At 36.5% G+C, this 24,459-nt stretch overlaps 1 protein-coding gene across 1 annotated transcript in view; it reads left to right on the top strand.

The window, feature by feature from the left end:
• DNAI3 (dynein axonemal intermediate chain 3) overlaps window positions 1-24,459 on the top strand; it is a 60,306-nt gene that overhangs the window by 17,594 nt on the left and 18,253 nt on the right. Inside the window, exons 8-15 of the mRNA XM_054513214.2 lie at window positions 119-243; window positions 2,464-2,553; window positions 4,574-4,660; window positions 5,529-5,657; window positions 8,378-8,451; window positions 13,817-13,961; window positions 15,519-15,606; window positions 23,473-23,603. Of these exons, the coding sequence (XP_054369189.1) occupies window positions 119-243; window positions 2,464-2,553; window positions 4,574-4,660; window positions 5,529-5,657; window positions 8,378-8,451; window positions 13,817-13,961; window positions 15,519-15,606; window positions 23,473-23,603 (869 nt within the window). The remainder of the gene's footprint in view (window positions 1-118; window positions 244-2,463; window positions 2,554-4,573; window positions 4,661-5,528; window positions 5,658-8,377; window positions 8,452-13,816; window positions 13,962-15,518; window positions 15,607-23,472; window positions 23,604-24,459) is intronic.

The raw sequence follows: 24,459 nt of genomic DNA, 5'->3' as shown, positions 1-24,459 counted from the left end.
TTTACTCAAGTTTCATCAAAATGGAAATGAATAGTGACCACGTTGAGCAGCAAAACCTAAAAACATTTCTCTATGTACCGTTGCTGCAGATTTTAACTTCGAATTGTGTTTCAATCAGGCCTAATAGCTGTGTCCGTGGCTGTACGACTCTCCCTTGAAGAGAGAGTCCAGTTTTCTGGTAAACTGTTGCTGCAACCATCACTGATTCTTTTCTGGAGTTTCTCGGATCCCATACATCCTCAGGTAATTAAGGAGAGGTGTCCACATAGTCTAAACATTTCGGAAACTATGTTCACATTTATCTTTAGCAGTTTTAATTGCAAAGTACTTTATAACCAGTTAATATGGTAAGTGCTGGTAAAGTTAAGCTTTCTTCAATTCAGAATTTGTCATCAATTTGAGCAAAACTAAAGTTTACACTTAGTTTATTGAAAAGGTTTATTGAACAAATCAACATGTTATTTTCAGAAACGATTTTAAGAGGACTGTTAAAAAGCAAACACTTTCATGGGCTTTATTTAAATACTATTTGTTCAAATGCAAATAGATTTTAATTTCACATGAATTTCCTCAGTTCTGAGGATCACCAAGAGGTGACAGTGATGAGTAGAGATGCCTGTGTGGGAAATAATGGGGAGGGGTGCAGACTACCGCCCTGGAGAGTGGACAGCCCATCTGGGGGGATACTACTCTTCAGCTCTCTTGTTGCCAGGTGGTCTTACTTGGTTTAAAGAATCCAGATCAGATTTTTTGAGTGAAATCTCCCAATTTTTAAATAGTTCAACTAAAACCAAACCAAACACACAATTCAAATAAAACAAGTCTGAGGACTAGGTTTGCCCCACAGGGTTCTATTTCTATCAGCTGCTCAAAAAGAGTTTTGCTTAGGGGAGGGTGCTTTATAGTGTTAGACTAAGTTTTTTTTAATGTACTTAAATATAATATTTTGTTTCTATAAAGTATTATATATCTAAGGATTTCCCTAATAAACCCTAACCTTTCCTCCTAACTTCTTCCCTAATTTATCTGAATTCAGGCAGTTTTACTATAATAGATTCTAGTATTTTAATTATTATAGACCTAGAGATCAAAATGACAGATCTCTAGTTCTTTCCTATCAGCCTAATTACCACAAAAATGGTAAGTAGGGGTTTTCTAACATTTTCTAGTGGACTAGGATTACTCTCCAGTCCACATCATGGAAGTGTGGCTGAACTTTCACGTAAATTAGGAAGAGGAAAAAAGGACCCTCTCCTTTATTTTGAAGACTAGCTTTAAAAGACAAGCAAATAATTTCTTAAAGAAATAATGCAAATGATTTCTTTTGTCTTTGTTCTATCAAAACTATAGGACAATATTTAAAAAAAAATTTTTTTTTTAATTTTATTGGGGCGCCTGGGTGGCTCAGTTGGTTAAGCGACTGCCTTCAGCTCAGGTCATGATCCTGGAGTCCCGGGATCGAGTCCCGCATCGGGCTCCCTGCTTGGCGGGGAGTCTGCTTCTCCCTCTGACCCTCCCCCCTCTCATGTGCTCTCTCTCTCTCATTCTCTCTCTCAAATAAATAAATAAAATCTTAAAAAAATAAAATAAAATAAATTTTATTTATTTATTTGAGACAGAGAGAATGAGAGAGAGAGCACATGAGAGGGGGGAGGGTCAGAGGGAGAAGCAGGTGCCAAATATGATTACTATACCTATTCCTTCACACGGGTAGATTCCTTGCAGGGCTTCCTTCTTACCTTCCAATGCTTGAGCTTGTTCACCTTCTCGGTCCTGGATTATTCTTTTTTTTTAAAGATTTATTTATTTATCTGAGAGAGCTAGAATGAGAGAGAGAGAGAGTACATGAGAGGGGAGAAGTTTAGAGGGAGAAGCAGGCTCCTCGCTGAGCAGGGAGCCCAAAGCAGGACTCGATCCAGGGACTCCAGGATCATGACCTGAGCTGAAGGCAGTCGCTTAACCAACTGAGCCACCCAGGCGCCCCTCGGTCCTGGATTATTTTAAAATTTGAAATATTATCACTGGCAGTACTTCTATCTTTTCTCATTCAACCCATTTTCTTTTTGAGTGCTTACTCTGTGCCAGACTAGCTAGACAGCAGGGAACAAAACAGAAAAGTATCTTGTCCTCACAGAGCTTACCTTCACACTTCTCAGAAACACTAAACTTAGTCTTTTTGTTTTAAAAAATTGTAACATCTCCCAGCAATGACCCATGGCGGGTGGAGGAAGGGGAGACCTGGGCCCCTGGAGAACCTACCTCTCTCATACACATAGCCAACGTTCACAAAACTCAGCAGAGGCGACTTTCCATGCACAGGTGGGATTCTGGGAATGGACTCTATGTCCACGTTTCTTACGGACGGCCATAAAATTCAACTTTTGACTGTCTTAGCATTATTTTCTCACTATGATCTTAATAGGTTTTCTCATTCTCTCTTGAATTTGGGGGGGTTTACTTTAGTTAATGCTGGAGAGCCCAGATGACATCTTTTGCTTCAAGTTCTGTCCAAGTGACCCTAATATCATTGCTGGAGGCTGCATAAATGGGCAGGTAATTACAGATTTTTCCCCCCAGCTATTTATTAATTTAGACAACATTCTGTAATATGTTTTGATTGGTAGTTTTTCTTAAACTTAAGGATACAATTTGGCCGAAGGAAAGTATGCCAATTGTGTGCCAAGAACTGGGGTATATAGATGTGTTAGACATGGTATCAGGGCTTGAGGTGTCCACAGGATAATCTAGTTATAACTGGAAGAAAACTGAGTCAAATCTGTTTGTATTTGTGGAACAGAACCGCATATTGTACAAGATTCCACAGAAGAACAACACAAGCATTAATACTTCTTGGTCGAGAGTCCTCTTCTGACGTTTCTCTAGGAGTAGGAGTTAGGGGATGATCCAGAATTTGAACAGCAATTCACTGGGAAAAATACATATATTACCGAATTTACATATGTATAATTTAATACCATATTTGTTTTCTTCTCTTTTTATCTAATGCATATGAAATTTAGATCCTATCTTCCAATTGCCTATTTCTCCAATAAAGCAAAACAAAAATCTTAAAGCTGTTTTATGATCAGAATTGAAATTCACTGTGACCCAGTGAGTTTGACCATTAACGGTATATGGTCTTTCTGTGTGTGGCTAGGAAAACTTCCTTGTGATTGAAAATTTAAGTGTCTACAGTGCGGATGCCTGGGTGACTCAGTCGGTTGAGTGTCTGACTTTTGGTTTCAGCTCAGGTCATGATCTGAGGGTCATGGGATTGAGCCCCACACCATCAGGCTCCATACTCAGCAGAGAGTCTGCTTGAGATCCTCTCCCTCTCCCCCTCCCCCTCCCCCACAAGCCTTCTCTCTCAAATAAATACATCTTTCTTTTTTTTTAAGATTTCATTTATTTATTTGACAGAGAGAGAAAGAGATAGACACAGAGAGAGCACAAGCAGGGGGCGCAGCAGAGGGAGAGGGAGAAGCAGGCTCTCTGCTGAGTAGGAAGCCCCATGTGGGGCTCGATGCCAGGACCCTGAGATCATGACCTGAACCGAAGGCAGACGCTTAACCATTGAGCCACCCAGGCGCCCCTAAATACATCTTTAAAAAAAATAAATGTCTACAGCATCCATGACCATTTATCCAGAACCAAAACAACCAGGAAAACCATTTTTCCCCCTCAGTTTTGTTCAACAATAACTGGTGGTCATAATGATGACCCAGAGCCCATCCTTCAAGCTCTGCAAATGCTGAAATGCTTTTGTTACTCATTATGAAGGTGATACAACTCTAAGAATATTTTAGAAAAAGGGTGCCTGGCTGGCTCAGTCAAAGAGTATGCGACTCTTGATCTTAGGGCTAGGAGTTCAAGCCCCATGTTGGGTGGTAGAAATTACTTTAAGTAAGTAAATAAGTAAATAAATAAATAAATACTTTTTTAAAAGAATATTTTAGAAAAGCAAATGATGAAAATAAAATCACTCACAATTCTGTAATCCTGACATTATTTAACATTTCAATGTGTTGAAATGACTTTTAATCATTGAAAATTAATCTAATTTCGTGTTGCATATTTTAGTTTACTCTCATTTTTCCAAAAATGACCATCCATGTATATGCAAACTTGGAGTTGGCTAGAACATTCAATTAAGTAGAAATCATCACTTTCCAGCCTTTTTGGACAACTGAGTATTTGTACTACTTCTGGAGAACAGGCAAAGCTGCTCTCCACACAGTCACAGCACATTCCCAAAGACAGAGGAAGAACTCTTCCCAAAGCAGAGGAAATTGCATACGGTTTATACTGGAGTTTAAAAAAAAAAAAATACTAGCTTTTATTAACACAAGCACAAAAATCAAAGTGCTAAAAAATACCTTTATAGAGAAGAAAACATTCTTTGTCATGATTTAAAAGTTGCTGACTTACTAAAGATGTAGGCTAAATTTGATTATCCTTCAAGGTGATTGATTCATCAGAGTGCATGCCAATACCAATAGGTTTTAAAAAATCTTTAAGACCTAATGAGCTATTTCCTGAAAATATGTTGTAATAAGCTTTATTTCTGTTTTAGATTGTCATGTGGGATATTACTGCGCATGCAGATCGCATAGAAAACATCAAGACAGGTGGTAGTAGAAGTAAAAAAGTCACACTCAAGGTTAGCTTTTTATAACTTTTCATTTGCAAGTTTCTTCAGTTCAGGGGTTTATCAAAAAGTACATAACAGAACTGCCAAGCTACACAAAGACTCAATATAGAGGGGAAAAAAGTATTATTTCCCACACCTTCACATCTCTTTGTGGACATGTTCTGAACTGCTTTTGTGTAGGTCCTTGATTCAAAAATCAATAAAACAAGTCGCATGACCTACCTGAGGACATTATTTTTGTCGTTGTTGTTAAATAAAATAAAGGGCCCAAGTGACTTGCCTAAAGTGATGTCATGGAAAGAGCATGGGACAGTAGGACCATGTATGTAGGCTCTGGACTGTAGTCCTGTGAGTTTGGACATGTCTTCTCACCTCAGCAAGCATCAGTTTTCTCATGTGTAGAATGAAGGGGTTACCATCCTTTCTGATAATCATATACTATGATTTTGTGACGCTGTGGTTGCTGCCAAGAGGGTTGAGGCAAGATTCCTGAGCTCCTGACATAGTACTCACCCACAATATTGCAAACCTCTACCCCCAGTTCTTCAATCTGAACACCAATGGGCCTCCACCAAGACCCTGTGGGCGTGGCCCTCTGTGCATGCAGGAAACACTCCTTTAAAAATGGGATCTCCTTGATCCTTTAGGGAGTGGGTCAGTCATTCCTGTTAAGTTTGGAGATGAAACCTTAGACTAAATTGAAGGGAAAGTGCATAATCTTATTACCTAAATACATGATGCATTGAAACACTAGTTTCAATGTTTTTCTTTGAACTAGTATTTCTCCAAGTTATTAATTCTAACTAAAGAGTAAAGTATGAATTCACTCATTAGCTCTCTGAAATTAGCACATAACTTTCTTTTCACATTTTTCCAGCCTATGTTTCTCCTTGAACCAGACAGTAATAAAGAAGCAACATATATCAGACATTGTGCAGTCTCCTCAATAGAAAATGGTCATAAGAAAGTAATTACAGATATACATTGGCTGTCTGACACATTTGAGGTGAGTCTTGATGGTTTCATAATTTTCTCCTGCTGGATTGTACATTTCAGAAGATTTTATTCAAAGAGCAAATTTCAAGTCAATAATTCATTTACTTTTAAATCATAAAAAAGCCAGGAACCAGGGCATCAAACAGTTTTGTCAGTGTTGCCTGGCCAATATCTGACTTTGGGATGAGACTAAGGCCAATGTTTCAACTTCAATGGCTTATAAACCACTAAAAACTGTAGGTGGTGTCAACAATGATATAATATAATAGTGGAGAAGATAAGAGTTTGATATGTAAAGATAGAGTGCAAATATTTTACACCCTGAGGCTTTGTGGATTTAAAATATATAATTTCAGCTAGTTGGAGCAGGCAACTCTGAAGATCTGTGACATATAGTAATGTATTATTTTGTCAAGGCAATTTTGAACTGAATGCACCGTGAGGCTGGTGGGTGAAAACTAATCATGCAGTGAATGAGTCCAGCTGAGTGCCTAGCCTCTGCGTTGTAGTTTGGCTTTGTAGTTCTGTACCTGACTCACTAAGTCTGGTGTTAGTGAATTTGGAAACTGGTAAGCTCCCCAAATGTTTCCTTCAAGGACACTAAGGGTCTACTGTGTACTTTGAGAATATCAAAGAATATTATGACAAAGTAGAGTTATAAAAGGTAATTAGCTCTTCAACATATTCAAATGGATGATGCAAAGCAACAATACTTTTTTTTTTTTTTTTTTAAAGATTTTATTTATTTATTTGAGACAGAGAGAATGAGAGACAGAGAGCACGAGAGGGAAGAGGGTCAGAGGGAGAAGCAGACCCCCGCTGAGCAGGGAGCCTGATGTGGGACTCGATCCCGGGACTCCAGGATCATGACCTGAGCCGAAGGCAGTCGCTTAACCGACTGAGCCACCCAGGCGCCCCGCAAAGCAACAATACTTTTAAAAGTTATAATGGATCACAACAAATAGCCCAGACAGTTTCTATTACCTCTAAGAGTTTAACATAGGGTAACGGAAGGAACTCTCTGTTTCAACTTCATCTCAGCTCACACGGTACACACAAATTAATTCAGATGATTATAAATTTAAATAAAAATAACAAATCATAGGAAAAATATAATAAAAATCAAAATAGAATACCATAGAATATCATATTTCTGGATGGGAGATAGTTTTCTAAGGTAATTAATGTTGAAAGAAATTCAAAACATACACATGTAAATTTCTAAATTTAACAAAGAGCAAACAACAAAATGGAGGAAAATATTGGTCTAAAATATGGTTTCCAGTAAATAAAACATATACTGAAAAACAATTAGTAGATAAACATGAAAATCATTCAGGCTTTCTAATATCAAAGAAATTAATAATAAAGCAACAATAATATACTATTTTGGATCATTTAATTTTTAAATAAAAATTTAATAAATAATAATACCCTGTGTTAGAAAGGATGCAGTGGTGAAACCAGTAAACTCTAACACTGCTGGTTCCAACATAAAACTTTTGGAATACAATTAGTGTGATTCTTAAATCATCCAAATTTTCAACTTTTTGAACAGTAATTCAAATTTTGGGAATTCATATTAAGAAATAATCCAATTTGTGCCTCAAGATACACCGTTACATGCACATCTTAACAAATTATGTCAAAATGTATTCATGAAAAAAGACTGGAAAAGAATATAGGTAGAATTATATTTGATATTAAACCTCCTATTTTCCAAATTTCTATAATATTATGTTGTTGTTGTTGTTTAAATCATTAAAACATAAAAGCTCAGAGCAAGCACACTTCTGAGGTCTCGCACTTTATACAGCAGGGAAGGCTCAGTAGAGGGAGAGGCAACACGGACTCTGGATTCCTTATCAGATGAGTAGAAGTTGACAGCATTTGGGAACCAGAGAGTGTTCAGGCTCCTGTGGCCGTGGCCAGGTTTCCAGGGTCTTAGTTCCTGGGACACCTACTGGCCTGAGCAGGGCAGCCCCTGTTTGCCTCCTCCCACCCGCTACTTCCACTGTTTATTTGCTGCTGGAGCCCCTACCTTTGATTACTATTTTGCTCATCAGTCATACCAGGAAGGTAGGGAATTGGGGAAAGTCATGTCTCCCCTACTGTTTCAACAGTGACACCTTCATAGATTGCCACAAAACCTTTCACCTTGTTTCAAAGTTAGCTAGTTGGAACTTGGGACCTTCTAGGACCCGGAGGAGCCATTAACCCTCCTTGGATTCTTGCCTGTGCCGGGTGATTGTTGGTATCTAATGTTACACTAAATGTTATCTAATGTTACACCTTATCTGCCTAACAATGTCATCAAAACGCCTATGTTCTGTTCCACCATTAATAGTAAAAAACAAAAGACCCTACATTTCTAATTATACTGGATAATGAAATTGTGATACACCATCTATATATTATAAAACTGTTAAAATGACTTACGAGTACACAGGTAAGTGTTCAAATTACATCAACTGAAAAATCTAAGGATAGAAATTTTTATGCATGCTAGTTAAAACTATGTCAAAATGTTTCTGTGAAAAAAAACTGGAAAAATATATGGCCAAATTACATTTTATTTTAAAATTTATTCTTCAAATTTCAGTGATATTGTTATATTCTTTTAATAAAAATTAAAACAAAGAAGAAAATATTAAAAGAGTAAAATGCTATGAGAAAAGCCATTACATCCTAGGTACAAATAAATTACTTCTTGTGTCTTTAAAAAAACAGATTAACAGATTGGGTGCTGTCTTTGAGAATCGAAATGGAATATGCTGTCAACTTGTCACATGTTCAGCTGATTGGTATGTCTTTGTTAGTGTTTCTGGGTCAACTTCAAAGTCAGAGGGGGTGAGGAGGAAGGTTTCCCCACCCTTCTACCAAGCAGTACTCTGGATACCACCTGGGTGTCTCACAACTCCACTTAACTCTGACACTATCCACCAGGACTCACAGGTTAAGGTTCAGTCCTACCCAACTGCTCTCTCGAACACCTCTCCCCTATCACCGCCCACTCCCCTGCCGGCCACCTCAGATGCCAGTCACCTCAGATGCCAGTCACAAACCCAGGTCATTACCTGTACTTCTGACTGACTGGCTGTAGACTGGAGGTTCCCAAGATTCCCTCCATCAGGTTGGATTAATTTGCTAGAGCGGCTCACAGAACTCAGAGAAACATTTTACTTACTAGATTACTGGCTTACTATAAAAGGATGTAACTCAGGAACAGCCAGATGGAAGAGAGGCAGAAAGCAAGGTATGGGGAAAGGTTGAGGAGCTTCCATGCGCTCTCTTGGCTCTCACCCTCCCGGATCTCCACGTGTTCACCAACCAGGAAGCTCTCTGAACCTGGTCCTCCTGGGGCTTTAGGGGGCTTCATTACACAGGTACAATTGATTAAATCTTTGGTCATTGGTGACTGAATTCAATCTCCAGCACCTCTCTCCTCCCTGGAGGTCAGGGGGTGGAACTGAAAATTCCAACTCTCTAATTGCACAGTTGGCTCCATTGACAACCCATCCCCATCCTTAGGTACGGTCCAAAAGTTGCCTCATTACCATAACAAAAGGAATCTTTACCAGTCTCAACTTCTAGGAAATTCCAAAGGTTTTAGAAGCTCTCTTCTAGAATCCTGGAGGAAGAACAGATTTATATATGTTATAATTCACAACATCACAGTCTTATTTTAAACACTACCTAAAATATTTTCATACAATATATTCTTTTTTCTTAGATACTTCTAAAATCATTATCTTTTGTTCCTTAAATAGTCCTTATCGTAGTGATTAAACCTGATATTAACAAAAGGGCAGAATATTATAGATTGTTGCTGGTTGAAAAAATATTTTTATAGATACAAATATGTTGTAAAAAGAATACATATATGTGTACACACCCACCCACAAACAACTATATCCTATACTACAGGTAGTAAGTAATAAAGTTGCTGGGGCGCCTGGGTGGCTCAGTTGGTTAAGCAACTGCCTTCGGCTCAGGTCATGATCCTGGAGTCCCTGGATCGAGTCCCTGGATCGAGTCCCACATCGGGCTCCCTGCTCAGCAGGGAGTCTGCTTCTCCCTCTGACCCTCCCCCCTCTCATGTGCTCTCTCTCTCATTCTCTCTCTCTCAAATAAATAAATAAAATCTTTTAAAAAAATAAAAATAAAAATAAAAAAATAAAGTTGCTGAATCAAAGAAAGAGCTGACTCAAGCCTCAGAAACAGCCCCAGGGATTTGGGTAGCAGGAATAAATGGCCAGCCCCTTCCATCTGAATGAATCAGTTCCAACCTGACTTCTGTTACACCACAAACTCACCCCTTTGGCCAAGGAGGGAATGGCCAGGCACCCTGAGTGACAGTTCCAACCTGACTGCATGGAATGGGGAAGGGATAGTTCCCCCCCAAAACAAAACAATTAGAATGCTCTTGCTAAAAAATAAAAGAGCATGAGGGTGGGGGGATTATTGCCCAAAAGGGCCACCAATAGGGCCATATGGAATATTATACAACAAGTAAAATTGTAATGATTTCATGGCGCAATGTTTATGGTATGAAGTTGATTATAAACAACAGAATGCAAAGCTATACTCTTCTTCAATAGCCTTGGAAAACATTTAGAAACACTGAACAGACTTAAAATATTACATGTTTTTTAATTTAAGTCACAGGTCCTTGATTGTTGGTTATAATGATGGCCCTTGAATTTAGAAATATTCTAGAATATTCTGGAGATAATTCCTTCAAAAGTTGTTAAAGTAAAAAAAAAAAAAAAGCTTATGCATTTAGAAAAGCTAACTTTTAGTTATTTGGAAAACTTACCAGTTCTAATCTTTATACCTCAGCCATGCCAAGGTTCTTATAATATAGAATAAGGTAAAATAAGGATCTATTAATAAAGAATATGTGACTGAACAAAAGAATGTTACTCAGCCATAAAAAAAGAATGAAATCTTGCCATTTACGTCAACATGGATGGATCTAGAAGGTATAATGCTAAGTGAAATAAGTCAGTCAGAGAAAGATAAATACCATACAATTTCACTATCCTATGTGGAATTTAAGAAACAAAAACAAACAAACAAAAAAACGCTCTTAACTATAGAGAACAAGCTGGTGGTTACCAGAAGGGAGGTGGATGGGGGGATGAATGAATTAGGTGAAGAGGATTAAGAGTACACTTATCATGATGAGCACTGAGAATGTATAGAATTGCTGAATCACTATTTTGTACACCTGAAACTAAATATAACATTATATGCTAATTATACTGGAATTAATAAATTAATTTTTAAAACCCCCCAAAAGAATATGTGATTAATTTATGCAGAAAGTTCAACTGAAGTTATCTGTATTTAGCAAAATCATTTCTTTCTTTTTTTCAAAAATTTTTTAAAGATTTTATTTATTTATTTGAGAGACAGACAGAGAGCACAAGCAGGGGAAATGGCAGAGAGCATAAGCTCAGACTCCTCGCTGAGCAAGGAGCCCGATGGCCGGCTCAATTCCAGGACCCCAGAATCATGACCTGAGCCAAAGGCAGATGCTCAACCAACTGTGCCACCCAGGCGCCCCTAGCAGAATCATTTCATGAATAATGCAAATTAATGCTATAAATGAGATTCAAGATCTTTCTAATTTGGAAAAACAGTTTTAAATCAACTATAATTGTAGTTTAAAACAGATCTTTTTGTGTCATTTGTGGTGTTCTCTCAAGGATTTATATTTTGACAACATAAAAATGATTAATACTTTCAACAATTCATTAAGATGAATAAATGATTAATATTTATTAAGTCACATAAATGAATAAAAGTTTTGTTAGTCTTACTTGAGCTACTAACCATTTATCTAAATACTTACACACCTAAATTCTTTAATAATATCTTAAGTTTATTAATCAGGTTACTCATAACCTCAGTGATAGAAATAATAGAGCTAATACAGCATGTCCTTTGCCATCCTCATCATATGTTTTCACATAATTAATACAGTCACTTTTATACTAAGATACTATATAAGTATCATTATAAATGTGTTACCAAGTTTATTACATTTAAAATTATACTCTATAGATGTGTGGAGCTTTATAAAGAATTTTCATATACATTATCTCATTTGGTTTTTATAGTCAACCTGTAAGGAAGGAGAAATAACCTTTATTGGATGCTTACTATGTACAAAGCACATTAAATCCAACATTGCCTGTGTATGTATTGTTTTCCCAATGAATATACATATATTTATGTTATACATATTATATGTTTATATTATATATTATATTTGCATTATATATTTATATATATTTATAATATATAATATGTGGTTATATATCATGTCTCTTGTATATGACACCAAAAACACAAGCAATAAAAGAAAAAAGTTGAAATTCATCAAAATTTTTGTGTTTCAAAAGGCCCTATCAAAAAATTGAAAAGACAGTCCACAGAATGGAAGAAAATATTTGCAAATCATATTTCTGATTAAAAATTTCTATCCAGAATATATAAAACTCTTACAACTCAACAATAAAAAGACAAATAACCCAATGTAAAAAGGAGCAGAGGTTATCAATAGACAGTTTCCCCCAAAAAATATACAAATGGCTAATAAGCACATGAAAAGATGTTCAACATTAGCTATGAGGGAAATGCAAATCAAAACCACAATGAGACCTAAAATAGCCAAAGCAATAATCTTGACAAAGAAGAACAAAGTTGGAGGACTCACACTTCCTGATCTCTAAACTTTCTACAAAGTTACAGCTAGAGACGGATGTACTGACACTGGCATGAGGATAGACATAGAAATCATAGAGCTCAGAAATAAACCCATATGTCTATGGATGACCAATTTTCAACAAGGGCACAGAGACAATTTAATGAAGAAAGATTAGTCTTTTCAACAAATGGTGCTGGGACATCTAGATATATGCAAGCAAAAGAATGAAGTTGGACCCTTACCTCATACTGTATAAAAAAATTAACTGAAAACGGAATAAACACCTAAATGCAAGATCTAAAACTATGCAACTTTTAGAAGAAAACATAAACAAATAAAAGCATAAATGTTCATGACCTTGGATTAGATAGTGATTTCCTGCATATTACATCCAAAGCACAACCAAATGCAAATCTAAATCAATTTTGATGAGACTCCACCTCCCCCACTAGGATGGCTATAATAAAAAAGACAAAAAGTAGCAAGTGTTGGCAAGGATATGGAGAAATTGGAATCCTCACACATTGCTGATGGGAATATAAAAATAACACAGTTGCTTTGGAAAACAATCTAGCAGTTCCTCAAAAGATCAACCACAGAAATTACCATATAACCCAGCAATTACACTCTTCAGTGTATACCCAAGAGAAATGAAAACATGCATCCAAACAAAACTTATACACAAATGTTCAAAGCAGCATTATTCATAATAGTCCATCAACTGATGAATGGATAGACTGTGGTATATCCTAAACAACAGAATATTATTTGGCAATACAAAGAAATGATACACTGATATATACTACCACATAGATGAACTCTGAAAATATGCTAAATGAAAGGAGCCAGTCACCAAAAGCCACATATTGTCTGATTCCATTTATATGAAATGTCCAGAATAGACAAAACTATACAGACAGGAAGTAGATTAGTACTGTCTAGGGCTGGTGGGATGGGCTGGGGGACAGTGAGGAGTGACCGCCAATCTGTACAAGGTTTCTTTTGGGGGTGATAAAAATCTTCTAAACTTAATTGTGGTGATGGTTGCATAGCTCTGTGACTATATTAAAAACCATTGAATTGTGTACTTTCAGTGGGTGAATTTTGTGCTATATGAGTTATATCTTAATAAAGTTGTTAAAAAGATGGTGCTAAAAAATGCTGAAAAAATGCTGAAAAAGATGCTAAAGAAAAAGATGGTGTCAATCTCCAAACTCAGTTCTCATATATGATAATATTAGTGTCAATACCAGCAGGCATCAAATAACCCTATAAACTGTATAATTCTCTAAAATATAAAATGCAAAACAATCCCATGTCATAAAAATCTTAGTTTCAGAGATATTAAGATACAGCCATGATCACATTGCTTATGTATAGCAGCATAAAGTATGGTAGTTCTAAGGCTACATCTCTTACTTACACTAAATAAAATGTGAATTTTTTTAAAGCACAATATGTTTTTGGGATATCAGACCACAGAAAGCTTTAACCCCACAATTAATAGAGAAAAAGAAAGAAGAACATATTGAAATTCCTTTGGATGTACCATCTACTTTTTTGCATCTCGATCTCTCCTGGAAACCTCTCACGAAGGTAAGTAACATGCAATTTAGTCCATTCTATTTGCTTGCATATACACTTATATTTGCATATACATACATATATATACACACACTCTAGAAGTAGAGCAGCTCAAATAAACACAGGACTTTATAATTAATGTATTCATTTAACCAATAAATTCTTTTATTGAGAATTATTATGAGGCCTGCCTAGGTCAAGCCAGAAATCACAATTTTTGTGAACTCAAGATTGATATTTGTTCATGTATAAGCATGCCCCAACTTACTAATGGTTAGTATAATAATTATGCATTTGCATATGCAGTTGCTTGTAAACCAGTAGGCTCTCAGGTTAGCCTGGAAAGCTAATTTTAATCTCTAATATAGGCAAAATTCTGCATATTTTTCATGTAGTAGGAAACAGTATTTTAATATCTATGACCAAACAAAAGTGAAAGTAATTGAAAGAGAAATTATTTGTACTTTTCTTGAAAGGCAGAGCTTTGAAGAAAAGCAATTTTAATTTAAGAAAGATATGGCTGTGGATGGAATATGTGTGGAAAGTATGAATGGGCTTCTGACATTGATGACCCTCTTTTTTTTAGAATGTCTAGTTCCAATTCCAAACTTAAGATTTAGTCCCTTATTTTACAAGTATCACTAGAATTATATTACCATGTATTTGCTCCAAATGGAAGAGAAAACACAGAGGGATGAGAATATTCCAGAAGGAGCTAGGATTAGAAATTAGAAATTAGAAAGAGAGGATGAGGAATTTTCTGGGGTAGGATTTACCAAGCTGTAAACTGTTTAAAAAGAAGTGAGCAAACAGAAACTTACCTGGGAATAATTGTCAGCATGTAGACAAATGTCCTGATGGAGAAATGTGGGGCAGAAGTTGTGAGGGAAAGTATAAAGAATGACAGCTTCCCATTCTGGTGCAGACCCAGGGCCACTTCTGGAACTCAGGGGCACGTGTGTCCCCAAGGTGACTCAGCAGTGCCTGGCAGATGAAAAGACCCCACACAACTTTCTGGAGCTTCATTTAAGTGAAAGATGTAGGAACCAGGAGAATAAACCATTATTTTATATTAAAACCAAAAAGGATGTATTATGAACTAGAATACACAATATTTTCAGAAATTAAACAGGATTTGGAAATGAGCCCCTGGACAAGCTCCCTTCGACTGCAGGGTTTTATTTTTATTTATTTATTTATCTTCAAAGATCTTATTTATTTATTTGTCAGAGAGAAAGAGAGAGCATGCACAAGCAGGGAGGAGGGGCAGAGGGAGAAGCAAGAAGCCTGACTCGGGGCTTGATCCCAGGACCACGGGATCACGACCCAAGCCGAAGGCAGACACCCAACTGACTGAACCACTCAGGTGCCCCAAGTTGCAGGGTTTTAGAGACTGTGGTTTAGGCACTGTCTGTGGGGTAAAGCAACTAGGAATCTGATGGAGAATGGAAAAGAGACAAAGGGAGGGAGGGAGGTGGGAAACAGCCATCTGGGGGCGGAAGGAGAAGACAAGAATAAGTCACCCACAGGGTATATGGAAATAATCTTTCTTCTATGTTTTCCCAAAAGATAAGGCTGTCTAAAGGTGAAACAAGTTTAGACCACTGCCCAACCAAGATCAGCCTGAGTGAAGATAATCTCCTTTACAAAGCACAAGGTAACTGCCTTTGCTTATTAAAATGGCATGTAATAGTTTGAGTACTAGTGATTCCTAATGTCCAGGGTGCGTTACTTGCTAAGATAGTCTGATTTGTAAAAAGAATACAGAAAACCAAACCCTCCAATATGGAACTTTATAATGGCTATAATAACTATAAGGGCGCCTGGGTGGCTCAGTAGGTTAAGTATCCATATCTTGATTTGGGCTCAGGTCATGATCTCGGGGTTGTGAGATAGAGCTCCACATTGGGATCCTCACTGGGCATGGAATGTGCTTGAGATTCTCTCTCTCCCCCTCCCCCTCACTCCTCAAAAAACAAATACACACACACAAAACTATAGCCAACACATTAAAACTGCCTATATACACACACACAAAGATTTGATGACAGAATTCAGTTTAGTTTGGTTTCATAAACATTTATTGAGTATATTTTTGAGAACTCATTACATTAGAAAAAATTTTACAAAGCTGTCCTAATAAATATGGATGTGCTCGAAGTATAATTCTATAGAATGGAACATATCTCGAGTCTAACAAAGTAAGTTATGAAGTATAAGAAATAAATTACCATTCCCAGCCAGAATATAATAGAAAAATTAATATTTGTACAGCAACATGATAAAATAGAGAAATAACAATTGCCTTTTACATCTGTCTCAACTCAACCCCTACACCTTTGTTGAAGTAACTGAAGGGTACACATACAAATGTCAAAACTATTAAAATAAAGGTGTTCGTGAATATCCCACCCGAGAGCAATGCACAATGAAAATGTAGAAGAATCACTAGAAACTGAAGTACTTTCCAACTATTTGCCTTGTCAAATGGATTTCCATTTATAAATTGTTGAATGTTCAGTTAAGTGATAGAATATCTCGTAAAAAACATAATATGTATCTAATACCCTGCTTGGGCAAAACTCACTTTGAAGCTGTGTGTTTCATAGATACAACCCAAGACCTCATGCTAAAAGAAAAAAAAAAATGTTTATAGACCTTTTCTAAGCACTATTAAAACATTGCATGTTTTTTATGTATTTGGGCCTGCTTCATTTCAGAAGGAATGGAAGGTGAGTTCTCTCCACTTCTTCGTAGTCAACTGTCAGCTGCAATTTATTGAATTTCGGCCATGAGTTAGGTACTGTGCTAATTAATACTGCACATGCTTTCATTCATTTACCAGGTATTTATAAAGTGCTTATCTTATGCTAGGCCCTGAGGGTGCAATGGTGTGTAAAACAGATGCTTAATGGTCATGACAACCCTGCAAACTGGGAATTTTCATTACCATTTTATGATTAAGGAAACCAAGATGAGAGAGGTTATGTGCCGTGGGTGGTTCAGTTGGTTGAGCAACTGCCTTTGGCTCAGAGTCCTGGGACTGAGCCCCAGGCTGGGCTCCCTGCTCATCGGGGAATCTGTGTCTCCCCCTCCCCCTGCTCCTGCTCTCTCTCTCTCTCAAATAAAGTCTTTAAAAAAAAAAAAAAAGGAGTAACTCATTAAATGCCCTACTCTTTTTAAATTAATGAAAAAAGATGATCATGAGGATCTTACTGCTTTTATCCAGTTGATAGTAAGGATATCACTATATCTTTTAAAAGTGTGTTTTTCTCCTTATTCACTTTCAACAAGTTTATTGAGGTATAATTGACATACAATAAAATGTAATGTTTTCAACACAGGGCTATTACATATACATATGTGTATATACATATGTACGTGTACATATACATGCCTTTGTATGGACATGTGCTTTTATTTGCTTGGGTAAATACCTAGGAACGGGATGATTAAATCATGTGGCAGGTGTATGTTTAACTTTTTAAGAAACTGCCAAAGTGTTTTACAAAGTGGTTATACTATTTTACATTCCAACAAGCCATGCAGGAGAGTTCCAGTTTTTCCACATTCTCATGAACAGATGGTATGGCTAGTCTTTTTAATTGAACTATTCTAAAATGGGTGTAGCGATATCTCATTTACATTTACCTAATGACTAAAGATGTTGAGCATATTTGCATGTATTTTTTTTGCCTCTCATATATATATATATATCTTTTTGGGTGAAGTGTCCGTATCTTTTACCCATTTTTTAGTTGTGCTGTTTTTTTATTATTGAGTTTTCAGAGCTCTTAACATATTCTGCATACTAGTCCTTTATCAGATATGTGATTTGCAAATATTTTCTCCCAGTCTGTGATTTTCACTCTGTTAAAATATTGTGTCAGGGCACCTGGGTGGCTCAGTCGGTTAAGCATCTGCCTTTGGCTCAGGTCATGATCCTGGGGTCCTGGGATTGAGCCCTGCGTTGGGCTCCCTGCTCAGCAGGGAACCTGCTTCTCCCTCTCCCTCTGCCCATTTGTGCTCTCTCTCCATCTGTCAACTAAATAAATAAAAACTTTTAAAAAATTATTAAGTGTCATTCTCCTAACACTGTCTTTTGAAAAGCAGAAGTTTTTAATTATGAGGAAGTCCATTTTATCAGTTTGTTCTTTCATGGGTCATGATTTTGGTTTTGAATGTAACCAAAGATTGGGTTTTGTTTTTTTTTTTCTAGGAGTTTTATAGTTTTATAACTAAGTTTATGATCTTCATTGAGATGATTTTTTTCTATGCACAAATTATGAATCAGAATTCATTTGTGTGTGATGTTCCAGCACCAGTGGCTAAAAACACTATCCTTTTTCCACAGGATTGTTTTTGCACCTTTGTCAAAAATCACTTGTCCAAATATGTGAGAGTCCATTTCTGAACTCTCTCTTTTGTTCTGTTGATCTGTGTCTGTCTTTACACCAATACCGCACTGTCTTGATTACTGTAGTACTAAAGGCTTGAAATTAGTGCTAGTCCTTCAACTTTTTTCTTTTTCAAAGCAGTTTTTGACCATTCTAGGTTTTTTGTTTTCCCATGTGAATTTTGTATCTTTTGTCTTGCATAAGCCTCCTCTGACTTTGACTGGTAAATCAGTATTACAAGATCAGTATTAACAAGAATTTGGCATCTGCAATATAGAGTCTTTCAAGTCATTACTAAGGTATATCTCCCCATCTACTTAGGTCATTAATTTCTCAGTGATGTTTTATAGTTTCCAGTGTACAGGTCTTTCACTTCTTTTGACAGATTTGTCCCTAAGTCTTTCACATTTTTTGGTGCTCTAGTAAATGGTACTTCCAAATTTTTAATTTCTGATTGTTCATTACCAGTGTATAAAAATACAGTTGATTTTTGAGTATTTATTTTTATCCTACAATCTTCCTAAAATCACATTGGTTATAGTGGCTTGTTTGTAGATTTATTTGGGTTCTCTATATAGATGATAATGTCATTTGGGTTCTCTATGTAGATGATAATGTCATCTGTAAATAAGGACAGTTTTACTTCTTTTCTGATCTGTATGATTTTTTTTCTTACCTGATTACACAGCTAGAAACCTCAGGATGCAAAGTGGTTAGAGAGCATTCTTGTTTTATTCCAGATCTTAGGGAGAAAGCATTTAGTCTTTCCCCATTAAGTATGATGTTAGGCTGTAGGGTTTTTGTAGAGTCCTTTATCAGGTTGAAGAAGTTCCCTTCTATATACCAATTAATGTTGGGTTTTGTCAAAAGATCTCTCTGCATTTTTGGAGATGATCATATGCTTTTTTTTTTCCTTTTTAAACTTATTAATATGGTGAATTACTTTGATTAATATCTGAATGTCAAACTAGCCCTGGATTCCTGGGATAAACTCCACTTGGTTGTGATTTAGTAATTGTAATCCCTGAATTTTTTAAGGAACAATTTTTACACTGTTATCTCTATACTTATATCGGCATTTATTCAAGACACGTATTAACTCTTGCAAAGTGCTAGGCTCTGAGGATATAGCTGTGAAAAGATAATTCCCTGCTTCTGTGGAGCTTACCTTCCGGTGTGATAGATACACGTCTATATCCACTTAAGGAAGGACCTATCTAAAATGAATCTTGAAGCATGACCCAAATGTCATCAAACAGGAATACTCCCCATCCAATGAATGCTCTCTTTCCAGACGAAGACATTTTGTGGATATTTCTTAGAGAAAGGTATACTGGCTAAATCAGTTCATAAAGGGAATGGACATAATTTTTTAGATTCTCAGCTGAGACTGTGGTTGGCTACATCCCTTTACGTGTGTTCAGAAGTCTGTGTGCAGGCAATCCCACAAGTCCTGGAGAAAATTAAATTTCACTTGGTAATCTCAATGGATCTTGCTAACACATGTGTCTTATCACTAAAGGCAGTTACTGCGGTCATGACCTGCCTCTTGTGTAGATGGTCAACTCTGAGAGCTTTATCTGAAATCTCATTATGGTGTTTTAAATCTCCTTAGGACACACTTCCAGCCCTGTATCTACTCTGGCCAGAGTTGAACCTATTGACTAGAATACACTCGTATGTTTCTTGACCACATTTTGTTTATTGACCCTATATTGGTTCTCCTTCGACCTTCCACCAAGATTCCTAGTTCACGCTATTCCACCATCACCCTCTCGAGACCTCTCTCCAGCTGTCTGGTGCTGTGTTGCCACCTAGTGGCTGTAGGCCACGTGGCTCTCACCTGCCATGTTCAATCCGAGATAGTCCGTGCCCTTCTGAGCACTCACTTTCAGATGTTTATTCTGTTGAGGAAGACTTTGCTCTAAATGTTTTTGGAATTCCTATTTTGGAATTGCCTTCAGAGCCTCCGTTACATTCTTCTGAGCACCGTGGCATCGTAGCTAAGGATGTGGATTCTGGAGTTTGGTTTTAAATCCTAAAGCCACATTTATTATTTGACGAGGTCAAATTACTGTACCTCTCTGTGCCTTCCTTTTTTTAATAAACTTGTTTGAAAAGAGAGAGGTGAAGATAAAGGAAGTAAATAATGAAGGTAACTACCTCATGGAGTATTGTGAAGATAAAATGAGTTAATACATAGACAGCTCTAACAGCTCTTTGTCATCCTTGAAGGAGAATTAGTGCTTAACCACCTCAGGAGTTACTGTGAGGATTGAGTGAAACGGTGCATGCGGAGCACACAGTTCAGTACCCAGCATGTAGTCACGTAGTAAGCATTTAGTAAATGTTAGCTGCTGTTAGTATTCCAGGCCCTCCCTGGTGATGGAAATCCATGGATGGATTCCGTGAGGATGATGCTGAATTTAATAAATATGCAGGATATTCCAGTTGAGTCTGAGTAAATACAGTAATCACATTTTTCTCTGGCCTCATTCTCTTTAACTGCACCACAGTAAACTCTATCAACTAAGCCCTTTTTCTAGGAGCTCCTGCCTTGGCTTTTGCGGTTTTCCTGATACCTCTTCAGTTTCCCTCCTCGGTCTCCTTTCCCTGCTGCCTTCTCATCATAAATGTACCTCAGACTCTAACTTCAGCAGTGTTCTTTCCTCTTTACTCACCCGTTTTGGTAACTTGGTCCACTCTTACCCTGTTGACAATCCTCCACCTTGCCCCTCGCTATCTCCTGGGTTCCAACCCAAACTATTCCCTCAGTGTCAGTGTGTCCAGAACAGAACTTGGGTCATCCCTGTCTCTCTCCTCAGGTCCCGACAGGATAACTAGGTCTTCCTTTACAGCACATCTCACGTTTGCCTCTTCCTTTGCATCACCTGTACTGACCCCTGGAGCAGGCTCTTGGCTCCCCTTGTTAGACCAGAGAGCTCCAAACTCTTCCATCTTGCTCCCCTCAGGAAACATTTTTAAGCACATATTTGCAATGAGCATGTATTTATCTACAAATTATATGCATGTTCTACTCTACTAATATGATATACTCTACTAATACTAATTATTAATGTATATTATTTAAAAAGAGAAAAACAGACATTGAAATGAGAGTGAAGAATTGGACATAAACAATATCTTTTAGTAAGAACAATGTGGGGGCACCTGGGTGGCTCAGATGGTTAAGCCTTTGCCTTCGGCTCAGGTCATGATCTCCATGTTCTGGGAGTCTGCTTCGCCTTCTCCCTCTGTTTCTCCCCTCTGCTTCTGCTCTCTCTGTCTCTGTCTCACTCTCAAATGAATAAATAAAATCTTTTTTTAAAAAAAAAGAACATTGTGATTAAACGTACCTAGTTATTTCTTGAAATGTTGATTGACACTTTGTAATACAGCTATTTAAAAGTCTGGTTTCATGTTTGGCTTATTTCAATACTAGTTTTTGATGTCTTACTTATGGGAAGGGATCTACAGGCCCAAAGCATGTAGATCTCTAATAAAGGAAGTGCCGGTTGATTGTACCAACAAAGTCATTAATTGTTTTGTTTTGTTTTGTTTTGTTTTAAGATTTCATGTATCTATTTGACAGAGAGAGAGCCAGCTAACTGACTGAGCCATCCAGGTGCCCCTCATAACTGTTTTTTACTTTTGTCCATAATTATGCTATATTTTTTTAGATGGAATGTATATCTTTAGTAGACCTGAGGTTTTTTTTTCTTCAACATTTTTATCATGTTATGTTAATCACCATACATTACATCATTAGTTTTTGATGTAGTGTTCCATAATTCGTTGGTTGCGTATAACACCCAGTGCTCCATTCAGTACGTGCCCTCTTTAATACCCATCACCAGGCTAACCCATCCCCCCACCCTCCCCTCTAGAACCCTTAGTTTGTTTCTCAGTTTTTTTCTATTTTAGTTTTCATTTATATGTTTGTTTGTTGGTTTTTATGTTTGTTTGTTTGTTTTCCCATGGGTGATATAACCTAGATGATGATATATTGAAATGTGGTGAGTAGGGTTCCCAGAAATTTAATATCACATTTTTTTAAAACTAATAAGTGACCTGGGAATATGCCCAAGATAATATTTTTAAGAGAACAGAAAAGCAGGATACAAAGCTAAAAGACCCAATTAAAAGAAAATCTTTATATATTCACAGAACATATATATATATATATAGAGAGAGAGAGAGAGAGAGAGAGAAATGTAATTATAGGGAAATATTTTAGTAATAGTTTTCTCTGAGAAATATGATAATGGATGATTTTTGTTATTTTCCTCATGCTTTTCTCTATTTTCCAAAGCTTCAGTAAATAACATTTACTATTTTTAGCTCATAAAAAGACTTTTGTTTTAAAACAAGATGACATCAGATACTTTTAAAAACAAAGAATTTCCAGATGGTGTTTGAATTTTAGCTCCCATATTTACTATGCTCTGTTTGCATGTATAGTTATAGCTATAATAGAGTACAATCACTGATGTTCTTAAGTAATATACATGAGCTAATCAGAAAACCTTAAATTCTGTTCCATACATGTACTGTGCTTATGAAAAACAAATAATACATTTTAGATGGATTTATTTTTTTAGAAGTTAGATCATTTTTGACACTTAAAAGGCTAATCTTGAATTATTTGAAAAAAATTTCCATATGATGCCAACTGAATAAAAATGACACGAGTTTCTAATTAGAGAGTCTTACTGAGAATATCAAGAGTAATGTAATCCAGAGGATATATTTCATATCCAATTTTTACTGTAAATAATTCTGATATAAATGATGTAGAACTGGTTTTTAAACTGTGTGCCATAGAACTTTTTAGAGCCCTTGAAAGTAGGTAAAGGGGTCTCCCCCTTCCCACCAGGAAACACTTTAATCACAGCAATGCAGGTTTTGATAAATTTTACGTGCAAGGGTTCCTGCATATGCTTTGGTTTGAAAAAAGTGTTCTACTGCTAAATTAGAAGTCTAAAGATATTTATACTTATGCTTACCACGCTGGGGAGGGAATGGGGCAGATGTGTGTAGCAAGGGACAGAAAAAATAAACTAACCATATTTTAAAAGGTCTTTCACTGTAAATATGTGTTTCTTCTATTCATACTCCTCCAAAAGACAAAATATTAGCCCAGAGCAAAGCAGTGAAGGCGGGAGAGATGAACCCATACCACAATCTGGAAGCTGGGTTGGCCAATCATCTCAAGCCATTAGAAGACTTCTGCACAAAGTTCTTTGTGGGAACAGAGGTGAGTTAGAATTATCTGCTCTTTTACATATACATTATATATATGAAGTCTATATATATATATATTATATATATATATGAAGTCTCTATATATAATGTATATGTATATACTATATAGAAGAGAGTCTTCATTATATATATTCTTAATTTCAGCCTTATTGAGATATAACTGACATAAAATTGCAAGATATGTAAAGTGTACATCATGGTGATTTCATGTATGTATACATTGTGAAAGGCTTCCCCCATATAATTAATTAACACATCCATCACTTCACATACTTATCTTTGTGCCTGTGTGTGTGTGATAACATTTAAGTTATATTCTCTTAGGAAATTTCAATTATACAATAGAGTGTTACACTGTAGTCTCCATGTTTTACATTATATCCTCAAAACTCACTAATCTTACATCTGAAAGTCTGTACCCTTTTACCAGCCTCTTCCTATTTCTCCCACCCCCCACCCCTACCTGGCAACCACTTTTCTCTATTCTGTTTCATTACAACATTTACTGCACATTTGCTTTATGAAGGTTTATAATATTTATACCATTCCCATTTTTTAATATACTTATTTGCATTGAATTTTTTAATCTTGATGCTTCATAGATTCATATTTAAAATGTTCCTGATGAATGTGAAAAAAATCTATAAAATTTGGTATGATCCTCTTTACTAATGATTTATTGATCAACCTGCAAATATTTATTGAACACCCACACCATATAGAAGAAACCATGCTAAATATTAGAGCCCTACTAAGAAAATATATTGCTTTGTTAGCTAGCAAAATGTAGTAGCAGAACTCACTCAGTTCAAAAGATAAGTAACAACTGGATATAATAATGATAATGG

The sequence above is a fragment of the Mirounga angustirostris genome, unplaced genomic scaffold (assembly GCF_029215605.1).
Source record: "Mirounga angustirostris isolate CCGP_5_RB_7025 unplaced genomic scaffold, mMirAng1.0.hap1 SCAF_4, whole genome shotgun sequence".
In the NCBI taxonomy this organism is placed as follows: domain Eukaryota; kingdom Metazoa; phylum Chordata; class Mammalia; order Carnivora; family Phocidae; genus Mirounga; species Mirounga angustirostris.
Note: the sequence above shows the minus strand (reverse complement) of the source record. Positions and strands in the feature narration are given on the sequence as shown.